Consider the following 26395-nt stretch of genomic DNA (forward strand, 5'->3'; position numbering starts at 1 on the left):
ATCAAAGGCGGGGGAGATTCTGATTTCTCTAGACAGCAATGGGTCCCTCAGGGCAAGCTGTCCAGCAACAAGAAGAACCAGCTGCCACCCCACGCTGTCCCCTAAACACACACACACACAGACGGCTTGCTCCCAAAGCCTACACATTCTGACAAACTCAGGGTAATGTACTGTTACAGGTTGCTTAGCCTGAGGCTGACAGCATATTGAAAAGCAGAGACATTACTTTGCTAACAAAGTCCGTCTAGTCAAAGCTGTGGTTTTTCCAGTAGCCATGTATGGATGTGAGAGTTGGACTATAAAGAAAGCTGAGCACCAAAGAATTGATGCTTTTGAACTGTGGTGTTGGAGAAGACTCTTGAGAGTCCCTTGGACTGCAAGGAGATCCAATCAGTCCATCCTAAAGGAAATCAGTCCTGAATATTCATTGGAAGGATGTTGAAGCTGAAACTCCAATACTTTGGCCACCTGATGTGAAGAACTGACTCATTTGAAAAGACCCTGATGCTGGGAAAGATTGAAGGCAGGAGAAGGGGACGACAGAGGATGAGATGGTTGGATGGCAGCACTGACTCAATGGACATGAGTTTGATAAACTCCGGGAATTGGTGATGGACAGGGAGGCCTGGCGTGCTGCAGTCCGAGGGGTCGCAAAGAGTCGGACACGACTTAGCAACTGAGCTGAACTGAGCCTGAGGCTGAAGGAGTTTCAAAGACCCAGCTGCCTTTTCTCCTCCTGGTTTCCCGGGAGTCTGTACCCCGTACCACCAGTCTTACCTGGCCAGACTCTCCTCCAGTCACTCTCAGGGCAGGATGTGTGACCAGATAGAGGCCAGCCTGACTTTTTTTAAATTAACATCTTCCCTTTCTCCAACCCCCAGCCATCACCTTCTAAGGAAACCTCAAGACTTCCTCCCTTTGCCTCCCTGAGTCTTGGGGAGGAACGTCTGGTTAGAGCAGTGGGAGAAAAGCAAGGGGGAAGTGGGGCGGGGCGGGGGGGTGCTGCTGAGGGGAAAGGTCTGGCCTGGGCCAGATAAGCCTGGAAGGATCCTTTGTTTGGCCCCAACCGCCTCTGCCATTGTTGACACACTTGGGAGCCTTTCCCGAAGGTCCTGAATGTCTGACAGCTCCCCTTCCCCCATTTCCTATGGGCTTGGGTGGAGTGGGGGTGTCTGGGCTCTGTGGGTGGGGGTTCGCTTACAGACAGCTTTGCAGTTAGGCTGCTTTCTTAATGCAGAGGTGGAAACCACCCCCTCCAGGGGCTGGCAGCCGGATCTCTTAGAAAGACATTCCCACACTGTGCCTCACTGTTGTGCCCGAAGCTGGGGGCAGGGATGGTGTGACAGCTGAGAGTTCACAGGCCCTGGTTCCTTCCCATGGTCTGGCATCTTTTGCATATGTACCTCTTCTCAGAAGGTGTTCACGAAGGGCATGGCTCCTAAGTCGTAGGCATTCTCTCTGCTTTTCTTTCTGCAACTAAGAGCATCAGCTTCCCTAAGAGCATTCCTGTCTCCCCTCCGAGAGGGGAGCAGTCAGTAGGCCCAGACGAAAGGCAGCATCCTGGTTGGTACCCTGAGATGGCCAGCCCCACCCCCACGTCCTGCACGGTCCCCTTAGGTCTCGTGGGGAGACCTCTGCTCTGGTCTTCAGACACACCCAGCTGGCACAGAACACAGAACAGATGTGTTTCAGTATCACTTTAATTACATTATTTACACACAGCATTTTTTATTCAGAAAAACAAACAAAAAATCCACCCCATCTTCCTATCTCTGGAAAGTTCTATTTCCAACCGTCATTGAAATCAGGATCCCTTTTCACCCTTCTGGAAAAAGAAAAAAAAAAACCAAGCACCTGGGTCACCTGCAGAAAAGGTGGCTGTGGTGAGGGTCCTCTGGAGAAGTCCCGGGGCCCTGACCACAAGGGGTGCAGAGTGGCTAAAGGGTTCAGGGTTAGGGAGACAGAGACAGAAGGAGTCTGCTGGGAGACTGAGGCCACAGTTCAACCCAGGAGTCAGGGAGAGGCGGGAGGAGGCCGTCGAGACAGAGGTGAAGGTCAGAACCTAGCCTCAGAGCAAAAGGCTTCCTTCGAAGCTCACGAGTCAAGAGATCTGGTCCCATGGTCCTGTCCACTCTGACCCACTGGCAGAAACGGCAGCCCCAGCAGAGGCTCTCCGTGGCCCTGCAGAGACTGGGACCAAGCTGTGTGCCCTCACCCCTCTGCCCTTTGAGTGGGAACCCATGTGTCCACATGTATCACCAGGTCAGGTCCTCCAAACACACAGACTCTGGACCTTGTTCTAAAACTTGGAGTCCGGTTCCAGGCTCAGCCAGAAAAGCTGCACAGGCCTCAGTCTACAGAGGCAGCGGTGGGGGTGGGGGTGATTTACCTGTGGAGCTCAGGGAACTTAGAGCGCAAGAGGGGAGCTGGTGAGCAAACGCTCAGTGCCTCAGAGGGCGGAATAATGGAGATGGTTAAGACGGCATGATTTTCTGGCCGACCATTACAAAGGGGCAAGTGCGGGGGATTGCTCTGGTGTTCCTAAAGTAGAGAAAGAAAAATACAAGGAAGAAACAGGAAAAGGCAACACCTCTTGGGACGAAATCACAGTTCAGAAAAGCCCCTGCTTTCCCCTGGGAGGTCCTATAATGAGGCAGAAAGGAGGTGGAGGAAAGGGGCCCTTCTGTGGAAGCTGCAAGACCATCTGCCCCCCACCCTCCACCCCCCGAGGAGCTTCTCAGCATCTTGGCTGTGCGCATCACACCTTTCCTCAGAGTAGCCCAACGGTGGGTGCAGGGAGCTGAATGCGTGGAGGGCAGGAGGACCCCTTGGCCTGGTACAGGGCGGGCCTCCGGGGATGGCTTCCCTGGGTATGTGCGCTGGGAAAGGGGAGATGGTGAGGGGGCGCCGCTTTGGCGCAGAGGCTGCAAGCGCTCAGACCCAGGGAGGGGCTCCTCCCCCGGATCCCTCCCAGCCTCACCCCTCCCCAGCCACGTCACAGTTCGGTATCAGCTACCACACGTTGTCTCGCTGAATGGCCGTTTCTGGAGGTGGCCTGGCCGGTGCCATTCTCCTGAGCCCCTCGATTCACAATGGCCTTTCCCTGAGCCTCAGGGGAGGCCTCAGGGCCTGAGCTATAGCCCTGGCCTCCACCGTTCTCCACGTAATAAGGGTCTTCGCCCTGGATGGTGTATAAATAAAGGAGCATTATCTCGTAAGCATGGGAGCCAGGGGAGGGGGAGGGGGAGGCGGGGGAGGGGGCTGCAGCTGCGTGTGCAGACTCCTTTCTTCCTGAAGAGCGCTCAGGGTTCCAGCTCCTAGAGGAGAAAGGACAGAGGAGAGGCGCCACACAGTGCCACGGCAGCTCGAGAGCCAACTCGCGCCAGGACCTGGGCCATCCCCAGAGGAGGCCAGGGGCCAGAGGCCAACAGCCAAACCCTCCTCCAGACCACTTCAAGAGTCGAGGTTCCTTCCACACGTCCCCTTCTTGTGAGACACTGGGTACCCACGGGCCTTTAATATGCTTGCAAAGAAGTGGCTGCTTTAGCTGCCTGTTCTGGTTTGTACCCAGCTAAACTATCCCAGGGACAACAATCAATTGATGACGCAAACCAGCTATTACCATGGTGAGGGGGGCAGGGCCCCAGTTCATGCCACCCTCCCCCATCTACTATATATTGTTTTGACTCGTCCACAAACACAGTAATGTGCGTGCACACACATTCCTGTGTGAGGGCACAGAAGTATCTCTTCTGGTATTTCTCCTCCCCTTCCGTGACATGCATAGACCTCCCCAGGAGACCTAGCTTCCTCATGTGCTTTGCCCTGGAGCCCAGAACTGACCAGCCTTTCTCCTGCTGGGCTCCAGCTGCGGCGGTTCATCAGGAAATAGCACGTGGTGATCAGGATGGCCAGCAGGATCCCCGAGGTGACCAGTGCAATCAAGGTCTTCCGGGAATAGCTCTGGTGGCTGCTGACATCTTCTTCAGAGATGTCCTGGATGCCCATCTTGAAGAGAAGCCACAGAAAAGTGAGCCTTCCACTTGTGGAACGTGAGTCCTAGAAGAGGAGCCCGGCCCATGCTAGACGCCTCTGTGTGACTCAACACTGAATACACCCAAGAAGACACAGACCTCAGGGGTTTTCTAAACAGGACTTTAGACTGGTATCTCTTCATTAAGCCGAACTGTAAAATTTTGTTTCAAAGATAGAAGGACAAAGACTGTTGGAGAAGGGTGAAGAGGTAGGAAGGGTAGGTAGGTCTGGAGAATATGACTACTTTCTCCCCTGAGACCCCTCATCTCCACAAACTTACCTCTCTCAGGTCAGACTGGTACCTTTTCAGAAGTTTGATCTTGCTGGAACTTTCTGGAATGAGAAACGGAGTTTGCTGCATCCAGAAGCTGGAACAGCTCCTCCTGCGCTGTTCTAGGTGCTCTGACAGTGAGGGCAGATCTCAGAGGGTCTTTCCCAGACTCAGCACGGCCCTGCTCACCGGCACCTCTGCCCTCTGAGCTACAATGCCTGGTTTCTACCCAGCATCCTCTAGCCTCAGCCCGTCTCCCCCTCTAGACCTCAGCACAGACCTGTCCCTTACCTGTCCTGTTGGTCAGGACCAGCAGCAGGCACTGAGGCTTCACCTCAGACTGGGTCAGGAGCAAGGAGCACACCTCGGCCTGTTCCTCCTGACACAGGACCCGGGTCAGCTTCTCTTCATTGTTCTTCTTAAACTCCTCCTGGGACAACAGAGAAGGGTGGTGAGCAGGACATGTGGTCGCTGGTATCCTCTGCACTGTATCCGGAGTCTCAGGCAGTAATTTGGATTAAAGTCCCATTGTTACCCTCAAAACAAAAAGAATCCTTTTTCCCCCCCTAAAATTCCAAATGAAAAAAAAAAAAATCTTGCAAACTTCATATGTGCAAAAACACAATAAGAAAAAAAAAACCTCCAAAATTTCCCAAGACCAAAAGGTGGTCTTAGCTGGCACTCTATGATGTCAGAGAACAAATTCAGGAACCATTACCTTATTGAAGGATTGCCCATGTAAACCTACACTATCCAAATTAAGTTCAAAAGAAATCACCAATAACACAAAATATTAACAGTGCAATACTGAACTCCGGGAGTTGGTGATGGACAGGGAGGCCTGGCGTGCTGCGATTCATGGGGTCGCAAAGAGTCGGACACAACTGAGTGACTGAACTGAACTGACTGAATACAAAATGAAGATAAAACCCTCTGTTTCAAGGTTATAAGAGGCCCAGATATTGAAGGAAAAGCCAAGGGAGGTGAGGAGTAGAGAAGAAATTCATGACTATAGTTGCAATGGGATCCTCATCCCTTCCCTCTTAGTCTCCAAGGGATCTCACAAACAGCATGGCTCAAACTCAAGTGGGGCTCTTGTCTAGTCTTCCATTCCCTGTCCCCACTAGAGACACAGAACCCAGTTTTATATGAGGTGGACAGGTCACTCCAGGTTGCTGGCTGACTGGTCCGTGGAGTCAGACGCTCAGACTCAGAAGACAAACTCTGACAATTCTTCAACAGTAAAGTCCCAGGAAAGGGATGAATTAGAAGCCCTGGCTGTTCCCCCTCCTCAGTCTTCCAGGATTTATTCCAGCAGCCTCCGAAGGGAGTGGCCTGCTCTACCCAGAAAAAGAATCAAAACCAAGACTCTCTCCTCTGTCCGGATGGCAGATGGCGGGGGAGGAAATGCCTGAGCAGCTCTGACAGCTTTCCTGTGAGGGGAAAGCTGCTGGGGCGTGTGAGGGGCATCAGAGCTGAGCCTCCGCGGAGGAGAAAGCTTCCTGTTTGCGGAGCGGTGCTGCTCCGGGGGCAAGGCCACAGGGCCCTCCCAGCTTGGCAAGCAGCCTGGGTATTTTCCTACTGCTGTGGCCCAAGGCAGTAAAACCCAGGCTCCTTTGCTCCTGCACAAGGCAAGGTCAAGATTGGCCTCAAGTCCCAGCTTTCTTCTGCCAGCTGGAATTCAAGGCTTTGGGGAGGCCAGACAGCAGGGCGAGTCCAGCGGGAACCTCAGAAGGTTCCCAAGAGCCAAGCTTACAGAGAGATGAGTCCTCAGGCCACGGCTCCTTCTCCCTTGGGAGAAGGACAGATGAGGCGGGTCTCCAGGGAAGTCCCAGGATAGGAGCTCCTCACAACAGCATTCGCTGTGGGGAGTCTGGGCACCGCACTGGATGTGATCAGCAGTCTCCTTCCTCTCTGGGCTCGCATCCCCTCGGACTTGTCTTGCTGCCCCGTGAGTACCTTCTGGATAAGGAGGAGGGAAGTCCCTGCCTGGATGACTCTGGGCTCGTAAGCTGTCTCTGGCTGACATGTGTCTCGTTCCCGAGAGAGGCAGGGGGACGGGGCTCCTGGACAGTCTAACCAAGTCAAACAAGGAGGCCCCTCCTTGGTGTGCTAAGAAGCTCCGCCTCGATCAGACTCAGCTGTTCCGATGGTGGTCAGGACTGCGCGAATCCCTGGTTGTGTGTGTGGTGTGTGTGTGGAGCGGGGCTAGCAATAAATTCCACGTGGTCAGAGCTGTTGGTGTGTATGCACGGCCATGAAGATAGGTGCCGCCTCCTATGTCTCAGGCACTGGTTCTAAGTGCTTTCTGCATGTTGACTCACTTAGGTTTCACACAACTCTATGAGATGGATACTATTATTCTCCCCATTTTATAGATGAAGAAACTGAGGCACAGAGAGTCTTCAGAGTTGACAGAGCTAGTCACACGGTAAGAACCCTAAGAGAGGCACAATCAGGTACCGTGGACATGTACAGGAGAGCAAGCACACACCTGCTTTGGGGTTATCAGAAACATCTCAAAATAGACCTCACAGAATGGACAGACTGTACACAGGAGAAGCTGGGGAAGGGCCTTGGCAGTGTGGGTGCCACCCTGAGGAAGCTCCGGCATGCACGACCCTGCAGCCTTCACAATACGGGTTGCCCCGGGAATGAAGCATGTGGCCTTTCCCCTTGGAATTTCATCCTTCAGGACTCGATTCCACCCCCTCCTCAAAGAAGCCAGTCCCCGTCTTCCAGCAGACTGGGTATCCGTCCTTGCTCTGCTATTTACTAGATTCTTTGCAAGTCATACAGCTCATCTGAGTGTGAGGTTCCTCAGCTGAAGACTCAGTAGGGGTGGTGACTGAAGAGCTGGTCTGTAAAGAGTGTCTGACAAGGTGCTTGGAACCAAGTGGGCACGGGATAAATGGCAGCTGTTCTGAAGCAACACCTCCTAGACTGTTCGCCTAGAATCTACACGTCGATGTTTAATCACATTCTGCCTTACTGCTATTATCATTTCTCTGTGACTAGATTGTAAGGCTTCTTAGTGGGGGGCGGGGGGGATGCGGGTGGACGTTAAATAATTTTGAACCCAGACTGCACGAAGCATAGCACCAGAAAAACAAGAACTCAGTGAACTCTTGTTCATCTTAATGCCCCAAGTGGTTTGACTTCCACACAGGGGCCCTCCGCCCCTTGTTTAGTTTCTTGGACTCGATTCAGGGGAATAACAGTAGCCAGCCAGCCTCCCTCCTACTCTGGAATCCAACAGCACCAGTGAATTGTGTTTGAGCTTGGACAGAAGCAGGTGGATCCTGAACAAAGCACAATGCGCCTCCGGATGCTTGAAATAAACATCCTCCCCCGAGAGAGGCTGCAGGCAGGCATCGTGGGACAGTGGGCAGGAGGAAGCCACGGCCTCACCATGTTGCTCATGGGAATCAGGCTGCATCAGCTGGCACATGATACTTTATAAAAGCAATTATCGTCATCATAATAAAACCACCTCAATTTTCTAAAGCAGCATTCTCAAACTTTGCAAAGACCAGCATGTTAAAGAAGCACATTAAATATTGGAGTAGGGAGAGAGGAACAGGTATTTTTCTAAACTTTAAGATATTACTCAGTCTTAAATCTCTAGGATCAGTCACCTCTCTATCTCCCTTCCTCCCTCTCTCTCAGTATTTTATTGACTTTGGTGTAAGCTTGGCAATGCAGCTAAAATCTCTCTTTTCATATAGAGACTGGAATAATTAAAGGACCCATTACAAATCACACAGGTGGGCAGCTGACCAAAAGTTAGGGTGTCCCAGATCTCAGGTTCTTCCCAGAAGACACACTGTCTTCATCAGTCCTCCATCTGCAAGTTATCTTTTCTGCATGGAAACTGACCTTTAGTGTTTGAGCAGAGGGCACGGAATTCACGGGCTGGGGGACATTATCTGGAGGCAGCCTGCCTCCAATGAAGTAAACGTTACAGCACAAGGGGGATATGAGCTAGCTGAGTAAATATCACCCCTGCTTATAAACATACGTGGTTCTAAAGAAAGGCAGTGCTGAAAGACAAACTGGAAGGCAAAGGACTTGAATAGAGGTTTCTGCAGAGAACATACACAAATGGTTAGTAAGCACAGGAAAGGATGCTCGGCATCATTAATCATTAGGAAATGGCATCAAATGCACCTCACGTCCAATCCGATGGCTACTATGAAAAAAACGAAAATAATGAGTGCTGGTGAGGATGAGGAGAAACTGGAACGTCTGTGTCCCATTGGTGAGCACAGGAAGTGGTGCAGCTATTATGGAAAACAGTATGGTGATTCCTCAAAATTTTAAAAATAGAGTTACCATATGATCCAGCAGTTCCATTTCTGGATATATACCAAAAGAAATGAAATAAGAGTGTTGAGATATCTGAGCAAACATGTTCATAACAGCATTATTAACCATAAGCCAAAAAGGGGAAGCAACCCAAGTGTTCATAGGTGAATGGATGAATAAAATTGGATATGAACATACAATGGAATATTATCCAGCCTTAAAAAAGAAAATTCTGACATATGCTACATCAAGGATGACCCTTGAGGACATCAGACTGAGTGATTACATATCAGTCACAAAAAGATAAATACTATATGATTCCACTCATACGAGGTGCCTAGAATAACCAAATTCATAGAGATAGAAGGAATAGTGGCTATCAGGGAGAAGGAAGAGGCAGGGGGAAAAGGAAGTTGTTTAGTGGGTGGAGTTTCAGTTCTGGAAGATGAAACGAGTTCTAAACGTCAATCACACAACAGGGTGAATGTACTCAGCAGTACTGAACTGCACACTTAAAATGGTAAAGTTCATGTTATGTATATTTTACCACCATTAAAATGACTCCTTGGTAGATTCCCCTGGATCTGTAGATAATAAGAGAATAAGGGCTTCCCTGGTAGCTCGGCTGGTAAAGAAGATGGTAAAGAGTCTGTCTGCAATGTGGGAGACCTAGGTTTGATCCCTGGCTGGGGAAGATCCCCTGAAGAAGGGAATGGCAACCCACTCCGGTATTCTTGCCTGGAAAATCCCATGGATGGAGGAGCCTGGCAGGCTCCCCCAGTCCATGGGGTCGCAAAGAGTCAGATAGGACTGAGCAACTCATACACGCATAAGAGAATAAAGTAAGCTTACATTCTGAAAACTAGGCGGGAAATCACAACCACAAAAAAGTAAATTAACCTGCTGTTGCAGCAGAGAGAATGAACGTCAGACGTGGGTGACACGTTCTGCAAATGAGGCTCCTGAGATGTAGTAACAGCTGCTTGACAAGAGTATGGGATTACCGTCCTCTGGCTGACATAGGTGACCTCTATCTAGAGGTGAAGCACAGGAGCAAAAGGAGAGTAGCTGGGATAGAAATGTCTGCAGGATGCACGTACAGGAGGCAGGCTGAGTAATCCCCATAGCAAGAGCTAGCAGACTGGATCCTCACTGTCTCATCCTTTCCTGTGCTTACTAACCATTTGTGTATGTTCTCTGCAGAAACCTCTATTCAAGTCCTTTGCCCTCCAGTTTGTCTTTCAGCACTGCCTTTCTTTAGAACCACGTATGTTTATAAGCAGGGGCATCAAGTAGATTTTACCAGTGTAAAATAAGTGTCTGGAGAGCGGAGAACAATGCTTATTTCTGTTATGGGAACTTATGAGATGGAAGAGCATGACAGCATTACATAAGTACTCGAGGGTGTGATGTCAGGAGGACCCACGTCCTTCATGCTTCTCATTAGGCCTGAGTTTCCCATTGATGGGAACCAGGGCCATAAGGCCCTCTGACGCCCAAGGTACGAAACCAACGTAAGGAAGACTAAGAGGCACCACACCACTGTCGGGGAGAAGCTGATTATCAGAGAAGCACGCAGTAGGGCTCATGGAAAAGGAATCTGGGGAACGGGAGCTGTGGCCCAAAACTCTGGAAGAAGGATTACTGACTGAGGAAAACAGGGGGCGATGTTGCCTGGGGGCCGGGGAAGAGGAACCCCCCAGGAAGACAGGGATCAACAGTGGCAGAAGGAAAAAGAAAGAAAAGGAAACCAGCAGTGCACAGGTGCTGCTATCTAGCTGGTGCATCACGGGCAGCGCAGAAGCCTTCTTTAGGATATTGGGGGAATTACTATCTTTCCACATCCCTACTCGCGGGTTCTCCCCAAATTACAGTGGAGTGCAGATCTTTTCAGCTGTGGCATCAAGTAGATTAGACAGTAAAGGCCTCAGAGAGAGAGAGACTGCTGCACAGTAAAAGCCGTTATTTCTGGAGTAGCAGTAAGTTTCTGGCACTTATCTGGTACGATGACCCTCGTTAAATGTGAACTTTGAAGAGAAGTGGACAGACATTTAGAATAAATCGTCTGCGATTAGCTCTAAATCGTTTGTATGAAGAATTAGTATTCTGGCACAGACCACCGCAATGCACAGGAAAATAAGTGCTCAGCCAAGATAATACAGAGAGAGACAGAAGATGATCATTTCTCTTGGCTATAATTAGCAAACTGTTGGGCAAAAAAAAAAAAAAAGGTTTTTTTTAAATGAGTAGAGTTGAAAATCAGCATCAGAAACACACAGAATCTTAACGTGGACACACTGTATATTCATGCTTAACTATTTTACAAGTTGCACTTAGCTATTCCCATTGCGTGAACCTATGTCTTCCAAATTTCTGTTGTTTTTTAAAATTGTAAGTTAAATAATTTTCTTAGGTATAATTGTAGAAGACCTGTGAGTTAGAATGACCCAACTGATAATCAAAGATACTAACAGTCAAAATGGACAAAAACAAGGAACATCACACCCTCTTTAGACTTCAGTATTTACCCAGACTCTTTCCAAAATACATGCATGTCACATGTCATATATATGGTTCCCTGAAATGGATTCCCAACTTGTAAGAACATGCTTTTTTTCTGTAAGTAAATATCACTCTTCCTATCATCTTTTCTTTCATCCAGGAAATTGTTACTGTCAGGAAACTGGATTTACTGAAACAAAGCAAGGAGATCTGCTGTCATCATTAAAAATTAATTCAGTGCAGAACAGTTTGCCATGTAATAAGACAGGAAACGGAAAGAACAGGCATAACTACTAAAAAGAAAGACAAAACCAACATATTATGAGAAATGACATGAAGGTTTACCTTAAAAATGAAAAATAATCATTAAAAAAATAATCTCCTGGAATTAATAAGCATGTTAAAGAAAATGGCTAGACCCAAGATAAATATGAAAAACTCAATGAGCTTTCTAATATACAAGAAACAATCAACTGGAATATATCGTGGAAAATCTATATAATAAGTCTTAAGAAATCCATAAAACCTATAACATTTTAAAAATTAAAAAAATAAAAAGACACAGAACAGTACCAGAGGAAAAAATCAGAAAAAAATGGTGAGATTTTCGAGCGGTTCCAATTAAAATTTCAATGGTTTTGTGGGGGTTTTTGACTTGTTTCTAAAATTTTTCTAAAAAAATAGATGAAAAATGCCTTATACACAGGTCTTTGTATAGCAAAGACCTGCTTGGCTAGATCTTGAAAGTGTTGGTGTATAACACTATAAGGGCTTCCCTGGAAGCTCAGCCGGTAAAGACTTCACCTCCAGTGCAGGAGACCCCGGTCCAATTCCTGGGTCGGGAGGATCCCCGGGAGAAGGGACAGGCTACCCACTCCAGTATCCTTGGGCTTCCCTGCTGGTTCAGGCAGTAAAGAATCCTGCAATATGGGAGACCTGGGTTCGATCCCTGGGTTGGGAAGATCCCCTGAAGAAGGGTGTGCGCCCCACTCCGGTATTCTTGCCTGGAGAATCCCATGGACAGAGGAGCCTGGCGGGCTGCAGTCCATGGGGTCAAAGAGTCAGACATGACTGAGCGACTAAGCATAGCACAGGGCACAGAAAAACTTAATACAAACTAAAGGAAAAATCTCGGTCAATAAAGGAGAGAATCATTGAATAAATAATGCTAGGGGAACTGGTTATATGGAGAATGAAGCATTTACAGCAAAAAATTCTCTCTATATTCAAGAGTTATATGAAAATAATAATAAATTGTTTTTTTAGGTGACTATATTTCCTGAAGGACTTTCCTAACATAAAAGCAACCCTAAATCGGACTATATACTACAATATGCATGTGCGCGTGCTCAGTCACATCCAACTATTTGCAACCCCATGGACTGCAGCCCGCCAGGCTCCTCTGTCCATGGGATTTTCCAGACAAGCATACTGGGGTGGGCTGCCACTCCCTCCTCCAGGGGAGCTTCCCCACCTAGGGATGGAACCCGTGTCTCCTGCATTGGCAAGCAGATTCTTAACCATGGAGTCCCCTGAGAAGCCTATACAGTACAACAGAGGAGGGGGGAGAGTAAATTTAAATAAAATCATCTTTGCCTTCTTTGTCCACCAGATGGGGCCTCTTACTCCCTAAATCCAAAGCTCAATATTCAAAGCAGCCTATCCATGTTAAACTGCCCCTGCCTCCACCCAACTCGCTCCTTCCAAGACTCACCTTAAGGAGGTTCAGAAGTAATTTCGGGAGGAGAGGGAGGGGAACGGAATGGGCAGAGGGGTTTGACTTACACAGCTGGAGGTCTCATTTAGCTTCAGGCAGATGCTGTGGGCCAATTTCACTTCTTTGACTCTGGAACATTTTATTTCAGTCTGTATTAAAAAAAAAAGTAAATAAGTCAGCATCATTTCTTCCCCACCTCTTTTCTGGTTTGATTTCTATGACATAGGTTTTAAAGAGGTTTCAAAAAAAAAAAAAAAAAAGAAAGAAATTTAAACATGTTGTTAGGAGACTAGAAAGTTATAAGACATACTCTTCTTTCACCTCACTTCTTAATACATCAGATAGTCAAAACTTTAGTTACTAGCCTGGGCTTGCAGGCAAGTAGCTATTTGCAATCTTGGTAAACATTGGCTTGGATGCTGCCGAAATGGAAGAGGGTAGGATCTTTCCCCTTGGAGCTGTTTTCCTTCCAGCGAATTACACGCTTGCAGGGGAACAGATAATGAGGGGGCCAGGCAGACTCTGGTGACACTCATTTTACTCTTGGGCCCTGGGACTCTCCAGATTTCTATCCTGGCTCCCTTAAAAACAGAAACCAGGCAGGTCTCCCATGCCTGCTGGCAGGCTCCATGGCCTCACATTTTTGACTCTTCCTGCTGAAAGCTGCTGATAGCCACAAGCCCCAAGACTGAACAAGGCAGAGTGAGCTCAACACCCCCAGTCTTCTTAGCTCCTCAATGCCTCTCTACACCTGGTATACCACCAAACCCTCTGGCAGAAAGGAAACAGTATTTGCCCTAAACATTTTGGGAAAAGCAGCACCATTAAGTGCAAGATAGTTTCCAAATATGCCCAAAGGCAAGTGGTACCTTGGTCCATGACTAGACCAAGAGGTATAAGAAAGAACCACCAAGGCTTGGATGGATTTCTGAGAATCCTCTTCACTCTCTACTCTCTGAAAACATTATACCCATGGCACAGATCAGTCTTGCCACCAAACCCTACCCTTCTCCTCCCCTTTCAGCAATCTTTAAGCTGCATATTTCTCATGTGAACTCCTATATGATCAAAATTCATTGGTTTGGATAAGCAGAGGTTAAGGGGAAGGGAGAGAGCTTGCATAGATATGAAGTGAGGGGGTAATCTGTCATTTTTAGCCCAGTTCACCCACCTTGAGGATATTTTGGGTAGGAGAAAATGATGGAGAGGTATTAATGGAAGAAGTCACAGGGCTGGTACTATTGTATAGGGAATCCGAAATATTTCCAGGAAACGTGCTGGGCTGCAGAGTCACCTCTGAAGTCGCAAAGCTGATGAGGGTAGAAGATGCCATGGTGGCTAAAGAGGTCTGTGGTTGGACAGAAGAGTTCACCGCTCCAGAGGCTGGGAGGGTCTCAGAGGCAGACGTGAAATTGACTGTAGATGCTGGAACTGACCAGTACACAGTGTGAACACATGCACAACGGCATAAACACACAGACAGACACACAAACACATCTCAGTTCATTCACATAGGCTCGGACTTCAACCCAGAAAAGGGAATCTGAGGAGTTAAAAATTACTTCACGTCCTAACCCTTGGCAACTCATTTCCAGCCAGCTGTTGAAACCATAGCTATAATCTACAATGTGTTAGAAATGCCCTCCAAGACGCTGAAACTGAACATTGAAACTGGTACCTTAGAGACACCAAAGACCCCCAATTTGTACATGGTTTGCTTTACTTAGAAAAGATCATAGATTTTTCTTTATCACTAAGCTGGACTCAGGAGTACAAGGAGAATTACTGATCAGAACGAGCAGCCCAGACGTTGACTGGAGAAAGCTGTCACTACAGGAAGAATTGTCTAGGACATACTTCAGGGTTCCCTAAGCATGATACTCAAGCCATTATTAAAAGGAGCTTGTATGTTTCCATCTGTGGGGGAACATAGAGGACAGAGGTGGTTTGCAAATATCCTAATACTTCACCCAAGTGCCAGTAGCATCCTTCTGGGGGCTTGAGATGAGAAATCTTTACCTAAGGTGACTTCTGTGGTCCCATTGCTGTCCTGAGAGACATTGTAGAGGATGGTGCTTCTAAAAGTACTTGCGTTCATGCTTCTCTGGTCAGACACAGTTGTAGAGACAGGTGAAGATATTCCTGGGTTGGGTGACACTGTGGTATTACTAGTTGTGGTCATATTTGTGAATACCATAGAAGCTATAGAGAACAAAGAAGAAATATCAGAGTGCAGATCATCCTGAAGCCTCATAACATCACCTGATTCAGTTTCTTGACATTAGGGAGAATCCATCTAGAACATCCCCTGGCAACAGAGCAGAACAAAGACCCCCTCCTGGACAGTGGACTAATTTCGCACTAGATTTTTTCCCAAGGAAACAGAGAAAGAAAAGTTTGCATGCACCAAGCATCTAGCATAGTATTATTTATAGGAGGGAAAAGTGGCAAGCAACTAAATGAATTACAACAGGGTAAATGTTATATGCACTCAGCATACCATAATCACTACAAACAAAAGTATGCCACAATTATAGCAGCACGAGAATATGAGGCAATGCTTATAATAGGCTAAGTAAAATAGAAAAATTTCAAATTACACCTGAATAAGTATTGCCAAGATCTAAAATGTGGGGAAAGATGCTTCTATTTCCTTTTGAATGTATCCTCTCCATTCAATTTATTAACTCGGAATAACCACTAGATTCACACCATCTCTACGCAATCCTTTAAAAAATCTTTTTTCCTTCGTAGATTGCCCCATTACCCAAATCCTTTCATTCTCTCCCTCAGGGCCTTAAAACCTATTCTTTTTTTATTTTTTATTGTTTTTTTTAATTGAGGAACTGTGGCTCACAAGCCCAAGATTCCTTTTGGGAAACTCTGACCTAGGAATCTAGCTGATGGACTAGAGAGCATATGACTTGGTTTCTCATCAAACGCTGTGGGGACAGACACCTGGGTTCTGGTTCTGCCAAAAATACGATAATTTAATGTGTGTGTGTATTAATTTTTAAGTGAGGGTCTTTTCTTATTTGGATTGTTGGGGAAATCAACGAGATAACAAATGCTATAGCATAATGTTTCCAGAAGCAGTTATTCTCTGAAACTTTTCCGCAGGTTCTTAACCCTCCCATGTTCCCTGTGGTGCCCAGCAGTGCTATCCTCAGGTCCAGGAAGGAAAAGCTAGCTGTATGGACCCTGCGCTTAAGAGCCTACACACTGTTCCTTCTCCTGCCCTCCCTGTTCCCAAACTGTGAGGAGTCCATGGAGCCAACAGAGGGGTACACTCTCTTCTAGATCGTGTGTTGGGACCAGAAGCCCTAGAACTTCTTGCCCAAATGGCTCTTTGCTTACTGGAGGACCTGCATGGGTCTCTTCTCCATCCTTCCAAGGGTGAACTGCAGCTCCAGTGAATATTCTCCAAGCTCAAGGGTGGCCAGTGTGCAGGGAAAAGGCGAGAGCTCAAGTGTGTGTGTGGGGTGTCCCTTGCCTGCATGCATGTCCCTTACAGTGTGGACCAGAGCCCTGGGTAAGAGGAAGAGAAGAGGGTGGGCAAAGGCCGAGGACCATCTCTTCCTGCTAAGCCCCCCTGTGACACTGACCCCCAAGGCTCTGAGAGTCTTAAATTCAAATCTGGCCTTCCAGGTGGCCATGAAGGTACATTTTTAAGAAGATAAAAGATACTTTATTTACCAGTTCGTTGGCCTGATTTATACCTTGAAGTATTTAGACATAGAATATATGGGATATGGGCCTCTACTGTATTCTTGGCTTGAGCCCTAGAAACAATTAGAGGTAGACTTGGCATCCAGAGCTCACACCCAGCAATACCATCCTGAAGGAAAGGCCCCCCAGGGTCCCAGGGCACCCTAAAGCTTGTCTCTAACTTTTCTGATTGAGATCTGAGTCTGTGCTTTTCAGAGGTTTCCAGGTAAAAGCAGTGCAGAAGAACACCTCTTCTTTTCCGCAGCCTCAAGGCAGCAGTTAGGCAATGGTTTCAAGGCAATGAATTTTCCCCCAAAGGTGGGGTCAAGTCTCACTCTCCGTCATCCACCTCTCTTCCCAGCCTGCTTCAGGCAGGCTGGTACTCCTGCTGAATACAAAGCACCTATCTGAAAATGATGGGGCACAAGAGGAGAACACGTGGTATTACTATTTCCATTTCAGAGATAAGAACCTGGGTCACCAAGGTTTCAGCCAAGGGGGAACGTTGTCATCCATGCAGGGCGAGGAGCCATGGGGCGCCCGAGGTTTAGCTGACCCTTGAGTAGAAGCAGCGAGAGGGTCAGGGGTCCAAACTGCTAAGGATGAGGATGCATCCTCCACACTTCGGAGAGAAAAGGGTGGGCTTCTGGCTGGCTGGGGTTGGGGGCAGGAGGGATGAACCTCTCAAAATAAAATAGATGGGGAAGCAGACCCAGTGGTTTTGTCCTTAAATCAGTCCCTCTCGTCCTCTGTCATCCCCTTCTGCTGCTGCTTTCTATCTTTCCCAGGGGGCCACAGAGGAGGAGACAGTTGGATGGCATCCTCGACTCAACGGACATGAGTTTGAGCAAGCTCCAGGAGATGATGAAGGACAGGGAAGCCTGGCGTGCTGCAGTCCACGGGGTCGCAAAGAGTCGGCCACGACTGAGCGACTGAACAACAACAAGTCCTTCTCAGCAATCTGACCCGAAGGTCTAAGTTCAGTGCAGGGGGCAGGTGGTGGGAACATTTGGACACTGAACTGAAGGACCATCCTCCCAAGGTTACCATTCCAAAGTACCACTGGCGTTCCCCCTCGACATCCCTCCTGCCCACCCTGTTTTTCTTCTTCCTCCAGGACACCGATTCTTGGGAATCCCATCTGGCCCAGCCTGGCCCAGCCCTCTCCTCTCCCCAACAAAATCTGGGCCTGGCTGAGGTTATGTCATGCTTTTGAACCCCCTCCCCTGGGGCCTCCTTCACCCAGACAAACAGTTTTGAACTTTTCCAGATGTGAAGAGAGACCCACTGCCCGTTCTGAGCACAGAGGTGGCTGTTCCAGAGGAGTGAAGCAACTCAGCACCCCAGCCAGCTCCTGAGCCACCGGGGTCAGGCTCCCGGCTGGGGCTGCCTCCTCCCACATCCCCCTGCCCCTCTGCTAAGAATGGACGAACAGGTTGCAGGATCTGTCTGCAAATGAGGAGGGAACCCCAACCGCAGATTCACATCCCCGAGCCTAGGTGGAGTGGGGAAGCCTGTGAGACCCTTGAAAGGTAAGACAAAGAGGGAAGGCAGGAGGGCAAGGCTGAGTAATGGGGTATGTATGAGCTGGTGCAGGGCAAGGTGACCCCTTGGCAGAGCCCTGGGGGCCGATCCTGACCTAGGCGCCGCGCCTGGAGACTGTCGGTGAAGAGGGCTCTTGTTTTCACAGCCTCTAGGGCTCCCTCTCTAGTGCTCCCATGAAGAGATGGGTCTTGGAGGAACGCAATGAAAAGAATCAAGACCGGCCACAGGTCTGTTTTTATCCTGTCTTCCCCGACATGCCCCTGGCGTTAGACCATCCAAGGCGGATCTTTCTTTATCTGAGCTTCTCATCCTCAACTGCGTATGGAAGTCATAGCAGCCTCCCAGCCAGATCCAGGAGACGGTCAATGAAGCTTCTACCTCATTTCACTCTAGAAACTGGAGGAATGGCCCTTACCCCAACCCAACAGAGCATTATGCCACAAGTTAAACTTGAATGAACGCCCATCTTCTGCTGTTCACCTCTCACTCCGTCTGTATTAACTGTGTCTCCTGAAGCACACTATTTCCCCCTACCTACCCTACTTGATCTCAGCCCATGAACTCAGGATAAAAGGAGACAGGGATTGAGCAGTTAGAGACATGAGGATTCCAAGAAGCCAAAGAGATGTCATGAAATTCATGTTGTAAACGTCATGCATTTAACCACAGGTACTTATTTCAGAGGCAATTAGTCTTGTTTGACACAGAAACCTAACAAACGTCTTGATCTGCTATCCTAGTCAAAGCTAAAAATTAGTAAGAGACTACCAGAAGCAAACAAGGCAAAGCAACAGCTGAAAATGAAGAAACAGCAATAAATTAAAACCAGACACGAGCATTACAACCCACACTAGTCTGGAACCATTTGTGGTCAGAGTAAATAAAAAATACACACTTTCATAAGTATTTACACTCAATGGACATGAACCTGAGCAAACTCCAGGAGATAGTGAAGGACAGGAAGGCCTGGCTTGCTGCAGTCCATGGGGTCGCAAAGAGTCGGACATGACTTATCGACCGAACAATGAGAATTAACAATGGCACTGAGTTGCACCATAACCAGATTATTTTCCTGATACATCTAAGTCTGAAGGTTAAAGCCCTTTTTTCCCCAATACAGCAAGAAAGCAGAAACATATGTAATAGGTTTTTAAAAGATTTCTACCTACAATTAACATATTGAAAATTCTTTTAAACTTTAAAGGGTATTTACAAATCTTCAGAGATCCAGAAAGCTCTGCTACCTAAATGACTAAACTCCTGTACTTTAAGAGATGTGTTTCCCTGTTATTTGGTCTTGTTTTCACAGCCCTCTGAGTTGTAGTGGTGCTGTTTTTTCTTTTTTTGCTGGTTCTGTTAGCCAGGCAGCCCCATTCTGCCCACCCTTTCAGGTTCTAGCACCTGGCCTGAGAGCAGTTTCCTGGAGGAGAGCTTGGATATCTTAGATGCAGACCTGGGAAGAAGGAACAAGCTGGCTCTGCTGGGACCCCACAGCCTGCACTGATGGCTGATGAGAAGACAGGGGAGCCCCAGAACAGAGAGCTCAGACTCTGTAATCGGACTGTGTTGAAAGGTTCCTCTACCAAGTTCTAGCTTCATGACCATAGGAAGCTTCTTCCCCTTTCTATACCTTATCTGTAAAATGGAGATAAAAATAGCCCGTTCCTCCTTGCTCTTTGGAGGAATAAAGGTGATAGGGGGTGTAAAGCAGTTGCTTATCTGCTAAGTGATTATCTTTAGGACAAAGGACAGGTCCCTTTTCTCCTGCCTCTAGGAGACGTAAGACATATATCTGTACAACTTATCTGGCAGAAGACCATAGACACTGTTTCCTGAGTGTAGGTCTTGTCACCTCAGTTACATTGCAGATTTCCTGAGTGCCGGAACCCTCTCTTAGACTTATTTTTAACTCAAGGCGCTGAACACAACCCTGAGTTCACAATATGCACTTGGGTTGAATGGCAACTGCATCAGGCGTGTTCACACTGACCACTTCTCTGTATTGATAGAACCATCTCATTCAATGCTATAAGAGGAAATTAATTTAATTAAGGAAATGCCCTTGAGAGGATAATCAGAATTAGGAAAGTTCTAGAAACTAAGTCATATGGCTGAGGGCTTAGTGTTATTTCATCTAGATCAATGGTTGATGCTTGGTGCTGGTGGACCAAATCTGACCCATGGGTTGTGTGTTGTTTGGCCAGTGAGCTAAGAATGGCTTCTACAGGTTTAGAGTGTTGTAAAATAAAACAATGTAGAATATGTGTCAGAGACCACATATGGACTCCAGAGCCTAAAATATTTACTATCTGGCCCTTTACAGAAAAAAAAAAAAAAATTCACTGATCTTTGATCCAGACAGGAAGAATTTGAGGAGAGAGAATAAGTCTTCTTCTAGATTAATTTCACTTATTCATTCATTCTTAATTTTCCAAAGCACCAGTGATGTGCAGAGGACCAGACTCAGCACTGCAGGGAGCGCAAATTAACACCTTTCTACTGTTAGGTGTTACTGTCACTAGAAGTCAAATAAATCCCTGTCCTCAAGGAATTTGTAATCTCGTGGGGCAGACTAGAAAGGTTGTTAAGGATTGTCCTGAAGAAAGATCAGATTTAATTCTATGAGAGAGACCCGGGTTCGATCCCTGGGTTGGGAAGATCCTCTGGAGAAGGAAATGGCACCCCACTCCAGTGTTGTTGCCTGGGAAATCCCATGGATGGAGGAGCCTGGTGGGCTACAGTCTATGGGGTCGCAAAGAGTCAGACACGACTGAGCGACTTCACCTCACCTCACCTCAAGGAATAGAATTACAATCAATGACTAGAAGGTACAGAAAGGCTAATTCCACTGCAGTACCCACGCCCCTAGAAAAAGCTAATAATCATACGATTTTTAAACGACTCTGGGAGACAACAAGGTACCCATGTTCCTGGGAGCATTCAGGAAGCCTCCACGCTATGGGTCTCGGCGGGTTTGGGTCATGTGCAACTGGATCAAAGTTTTAGGCTAATGCCTTCCTATGCTACAGAGGCTAAGTTGAGGTGTGAGCATAAACTGAGAGTCTGTGGCCTGAGTGTTCCCAGGGTTCTGAGACTTCCCTTTAATGTTCAAATAGCACATCTTGGACCCCTATCCACTTCCTGGGGAACCCTAATACCGTGAGCTCTCTTAGGGGGCCTACGTTTCTCCCAGTCACCTCTTCCTCCGCTTTCATCATTTCCAGGAACCCCTGTTTTATAGCTCTGAGCTCAGGCTGCAGGAGCTCTCCTTCTACACTGCTGTGCCATGGGCTTGCCAAATACCCATTCCTTGATTCCCCCTACCCAGAGCAGAGCTAACAGTGCTGCAAGGCCAGTGGGAACTGACTGAAGGTTTAAGATCATGCAGGGAGATTACAGCAAAACCCAGAAGAGACAACAGCATCATCTTGAAAGACCAGGCATTCCCGTGCTAAACAGCCGGGCCACGTCATAAGGAATTTTCGCAGGCAGGTCTTTTCCACCCTGCACTCACTACTGTTCCCCTATTGCTCCAAGCGCTTCCCTCCTCTCTCTATGCTTCCTGGGCTCGGAGTCCTTTAGCCTTTTGTCTCTTGGGTTCATGCAATACAAAGTTCCGCTTTATTTTATCACGCTCAGCAATTCAACTTCCTGTCTGTGCGAGGGTCCGGGTTTTCTCAACCAAAGACACGTTAAGGCATTTTCTTAAACAATGGAGCGGGCTACCTAGAGATGGTGCTCTCCAGGAAGGTAGCAGGGGTGGATTCTTTGCAGTTTTTTTCCCTCTTAAATCAGAAGCAGACTTCCCAGTGAAGCCAGAGGCCTTTTCCTTTGTGTCCAAAGGGAAGTGATTCATTCTAGCAGGCTTTAGGGTGTATGTCCTGGGACGCCGCACACCCTGGTATATATCCCACCTCATTTCTACCACATTCTCCCAAGACACATGCATCTTTCTCCTTAGCAAAGTCGAGGGCCCTTGAGACTAAAAAGTATAGACACTGTGTTTTTATTTCTTAGCTGAGGAAGGAAGAGCATGTTCTCATTAGGAAAGTCAAAGCCCAGAAAAATATGGAAATTCTGCCCTGGCAACTCTGAGCATTTTCTTTTGGAGGATGGTGTTTTATTCCTTTTCCATACCTTCAGATTTTCAGTTCCCCACACTCGGGGCCATTTAGTGACATCCAGCAAAGTCAATGGGAGAGGGAGACCCAGGCACCCTCAGGGTGGAGCCGGGTAACCACCCCACCATGATCGCAGGCCTGTGCCCTCCTGCCCAAGGAGCTAAAGGAAATTGGGCAGCGAGGTGGTAAGAAGTGGAATTGTTGCGCCTTTTGATTTGCTTTTGTAAGAGTGCTAGGCATGAGTTTATCTGCTGCAGTGTGGTCCTTCTGGCCCTGAGCTTTGGAAGACAAAGACTCTTCCAAAGGAGATGAGAACTAGTGAACACAGAGGCCCAGGAGGTGGAGCCAAAGGGATGAGAAAAAGATGCCCAGGCTCCTTTTATCAGTCAAACAGGAACGAGGAGGGAAACCTGTATTTGCAAAGGCAGTGCCAGCTGGGCCGGCCCTAGGAGGGGGGGTGCTGGGGACCACGGAATTAGTCAGAGGTCCCAAGGCTGCTCCATCTTGGTCTCCATGTGGCAGCGAGTCAAGGGTGGAGTCTCTCCCCTCCGGAAAATATCTGATAAAATTCTTTTCCCTTTTCTTTTTCCCCTCTTACACACAGCCACAGACAGGATATGGGTGTGGGGTCAGCAGGCACGAAGGACCCAGAGGAAGAAGAGGAATGTGAAGGGGTGGGACACACTGGACAAAGAGGAAAGACAGGCCTGGAGGGCTTGGAGGAAACAGACACCCAGGGCCTGACAAGTGGGCTTCCCTAATTACCTGCAAGGTTTCTCCTCCCAGCTGGAGGTGTGATTCTGGTCACATACACACACGCAGGTCAGACCCCACCCTGCCTCTGCTCACCCCACCGAGTAACCCCGTCTCCAACGGAGAAAGTCCGCTCTGGCTCAAGCCCGGAACAGCTTCTCACAGGAACGGAAAACTGACCTTCCCAGAACAAAGCTCCAGGAGAGGAGAAAACTCCAGGCCTCCCTTCTGTGGGTGCCCTAAAGTTCAAGGTAACCATACCACAGAATTTCTGCAATGTCCCTTCGTTAGCATTTGAGGTATAGTCACTCATTTCATCTACCCCACAATATATCAGAAAATGACTCCTGGTATTAAATAAAAACAAACCCCAGAAAGCTCTTGGGGAAGGCATAAAGCTACAAACTGGCCTGAGCAGTGGGGCAACACTGAGCGGAGGCACTCAGGCCCCGTTGCTCATGCCCAAAGCGGACACGCTGAAATTCTCTGTGTGTCTGCCCAGGGTTCTGCAGAGGTTAAATCACTTTCGCGTCCCCTCCACTGCAGGCCAAGGCGAGACTGAGACTGGCCAGCTGAGGAAATAAGAAAAGGGTGGGCCTCGCTCGGCCGGGGACCAGGTCATCATGAGCTGTGAAGCCAAAGGAGCCTGGAGCATCGGTTAGGAATCCGAGCTGCCGGTCAACTCAGCTCGTTGTGAGGTGCAGACAGCCCCCAAGGCCGTTCCCCATTCTAGAGCTTTAACATCTTAGCAACAGCTTTTTTCCCGGCCCCAAACAGCACATCTGGGTCCACCAAACAAGTCAACCCGGAGCCTAACAGAGCTTCCCCCGGCCTGGAGTCTCTCTCCAACTGGGTGGGCCCAAAGGGAGAGGCCTGGCTGGCTGACCCAGGTCACTCAGAGGGGCCGTGGTGGGTGGCTTTTAGGATGCAGTTAAGACTAGGGAATTGGGAGCCCTGGAGCCTGGAAGCTGAACCTGGAGCTAACAAGAGAATAACATATAATATTTAAATTCATCTGAGCTCCATGAGATGAGATGGAGAGTGTTATCCCCAAATGAAAGCAATTACGAATACTGATTGTGTGCCTACCATTTTTTTTTTTCTTTTCAACAGAAATGACAGCAAGAGCTTAAGAAGTATCCAGGCCTGCCTGGATAAGCAAAGGAGTGCCCCCCAGTCTGCAGCTCTGTCCACTGGTTAGAACTTGGAGAATAGGGCACGGAAAGAAACCCCCCCCCCCCCAAATGCAAGGAGCTTGAATTTGTGCAGGGGTGAGCGGCTGTGATGGGGAGAAAGACAGAGCACAGAGCAAATTCCATTCACCCGTCCCTCCTCTCCAGGGAAGCAGGTGCGGATGCCCAGAGAAGGGGTCTTCACCGAGCTTTCCCATCTTAAATGCACTCTCACGGACTCTTCTTCACTGCAAACTCCCCATGTCACCTAACTTAGCCTACCTCCCTGGCCTCTGGACCTCGGACCCGGGCCTCGACCCAGGCGGGCTTCGCTCCCATTGCTTGAAGGTCCAGTTCTGGCTCCCCGTGTCCGGGTGGTACGTGGGCGCCAGCTCTCCCTTCCCGGCAACCGGCTCCGGCTGCCGCTCGCTTTCTGAACCAACCATCAGCTACAAACTTTTCCTTTCCTTTCCTTTTCTTCTCTCCTCCCCTCTCCCCTGGTTCTGGCTCCAGCTCTGCGCTCCGCGCACCTTTGGCATCTCCAGAGCGCTTTATTTCAGAGAAGAGTCTCCCGGCCTGACTCCGGGAGGCCTGGGGCGCGCCGCCTGGTTTACACCTGGGCTACACTCAAGGGGTGCCCTTCCCGTCGCGTCCCACCCCCACCGACTCCCAGGTGAGGGGCCGGTCCCCACCGGGCTCTGTTGGAGCGGCCTCAGTCCCACCAAGCCAGGAGCTGCGGCAGTGGGCGTGGGCGCGGGGGGTGGGGGGGGGGTCCCCGGGGCGTGGGTCCCCCTGGTTCCGCGGTCGCCTCCACCCGGCGCGCTCTGCCCCCGGGAGAGCGCCGACCCTCCCGGCCGCCCAGCGGGGCGGGCCCGGCGCGCGGCCCGTACTCACGCAGCAGACTCAGCAGGCAGAGCGCGGTCCAGCCCCGCGCCATCCCGCGCCCCGCGCGCGCGCCCCTGCGGCCCAGCATCGTTCCCGCGACGACCCCGGAGAGATGCGCAGAGCGCGAGACACTGCCTGGCCCGGCCGGGACGCGCGGCTCCCCGCCCCTCCGCCCGAGCGTGGGGTGGGCGAAACGCGCTTTTTCCCCTCCCCTCCCTCTTCGGTCCTGGCACGGCCAGCCCCTCTCCTTGGCTGCCACTAACGTGAGCTTCCCGCTTAGTCCCAAAGGCCGAGGAAGTTAGGAGCGAGGCCGAGGTTGCCGCTGTCGAGGCCAAAAAAGGTTTTGTAAGGGCCCCCAGATGCCTTGTGCAACTAGATAGAGCGACCCCAGCTTCTTCAAGCTCACTTCCACTGAACTTTTAACCCCTTGGTGTCAGCCTTACAGGTATCCAGGGCAGGTTTCCTCTGATTTTTTTTTTTTTTTTCTTTTTCCTCATTTCCTTTCCTTTTTGTTTTTCTTGGTTTTTAAGTTTTAAGCTGAGAACAATCTTGCAGAAGGAATCTACTGGTAAGGACCTGAGTTTACAAGTGCGAGCATTTTTGCTAATCAGGTAAAAACAGGGAAGCCAGGCAAAACATACCCCGTGTTAAACCTGATGCAGACTGGGATGTGTGGTAACGATGCAGAAAGCCTGAGCAGGACACGTAAATGACGGTAATTGTTCACTTTGTTTTGTTTTTTTTTTTCCCCTTACAAGATTTATTTTTATTTTTCTCCCTGTGACTGGCCCTACTTTCTCACATAGTTTGATCCTGTCACCAGCATCATAAAGACAAAGAACTCGACTAGCACCTGGGATGCTTTCTCCCCAGTCACCCCAGCCCCCTCTCCAGTCCTGGGGCTGAGACTCTAGGGGCTCCATCCTGATCTTCTATCAGAAAAAAATACTTCTCCTGACTCCACCACCTTTTACCTAGTTGGTCCTGGAGCTCCCGTACTCCTCAGGAGTTGTTCTCGATGTTGGTAAACTGAATTACTGAAACTGGGAGCTAGGAGGTCAGCCTAGTTACAGACCTGATTGTGGGGGTGGAGACGGAGGGATAGAGGAGCCTGGAGGAGCAGATGATGGCACCCGGAGCGGGGAAGAGAAAGCACAGTCTTGGAGACCATGCTCTGAGATCCTGAGTGGACTCGCAGGATTACAGATATCCAGTCCAGTCTCTTCCACGATGACCGCAGCACCGAGCCCAAAAGGACAGAAAGCCCAGCACCCTCAGCTCCTCTCTGATTTCCTTCTCTGCCCAGACCCCCCCTGGCATTATAAGAGTGGAAGTGTGTCCAGGTCTAAAAGTAAAACCCAGAACTTCCACTGTGGTC

At 48.9% G+C, this 26395-nt stretch overlaps 1 protein-coding gene across 2 annotated transcripts; it reads right to left on the reverse strand.

The window, feature by feature from the left end:
- Positions 1-1680: 1680 nt before the first annotated feature.
- Positions 1681-25244, reverse strand: CD34 (CD34 molecule). 2 transcript variants are annotated; one of them, XM_040263759.1, is made up of 8 exons: positions 25027-25244; positions 14853-15035; positions 14005-14264; positions 12902-12982; positions 4598-4736; positions 4316-4368; positions 3844-4008; positions 1681-3181 (listed from the first exon to the last, which is right to left on the reverse strand). In XM_040263759.1, the coding sequence occupies exons 1-8, from the start codon at positions 25103-25105 to the stop codon at positions 2996-2998; spliced, it is 1146 nt and encodes a 381-aa protein (XP_040119693.1). In that variant the 5' UTR covers positions 25106-25244; the 3' UTR covers positions 1681-2995. The 2 variants fall into 2 exon arrangements, with proteins under 2 accessions (XP_040119693.1, XP_040119694.1); XM_040263760.1 differs by having other exon boundaries at positions 1681-3317; positions 25027-25173.
- Between the last annotated feature and the right edge of the window lie 1151 nt (positions 25245-26395).

Source organism: Oryx dammah, unplaced genomic scaffold (genome assembly GCF_014754425.2).
Source record: "Oryx dammah isolate SB20612 unplaced genomic scaffold, SCBI_Odam_1.1 HiC_scaffold_21, whole genome shotgun sequence".
In the NCBI taxonomy this organism is placed as follows: domain Eukaryota; kingdom Metazoa; phylum Chordata; class Mammalia; order Artiodactyla; family Bovidae; genus Oryx; species Oryx dammah.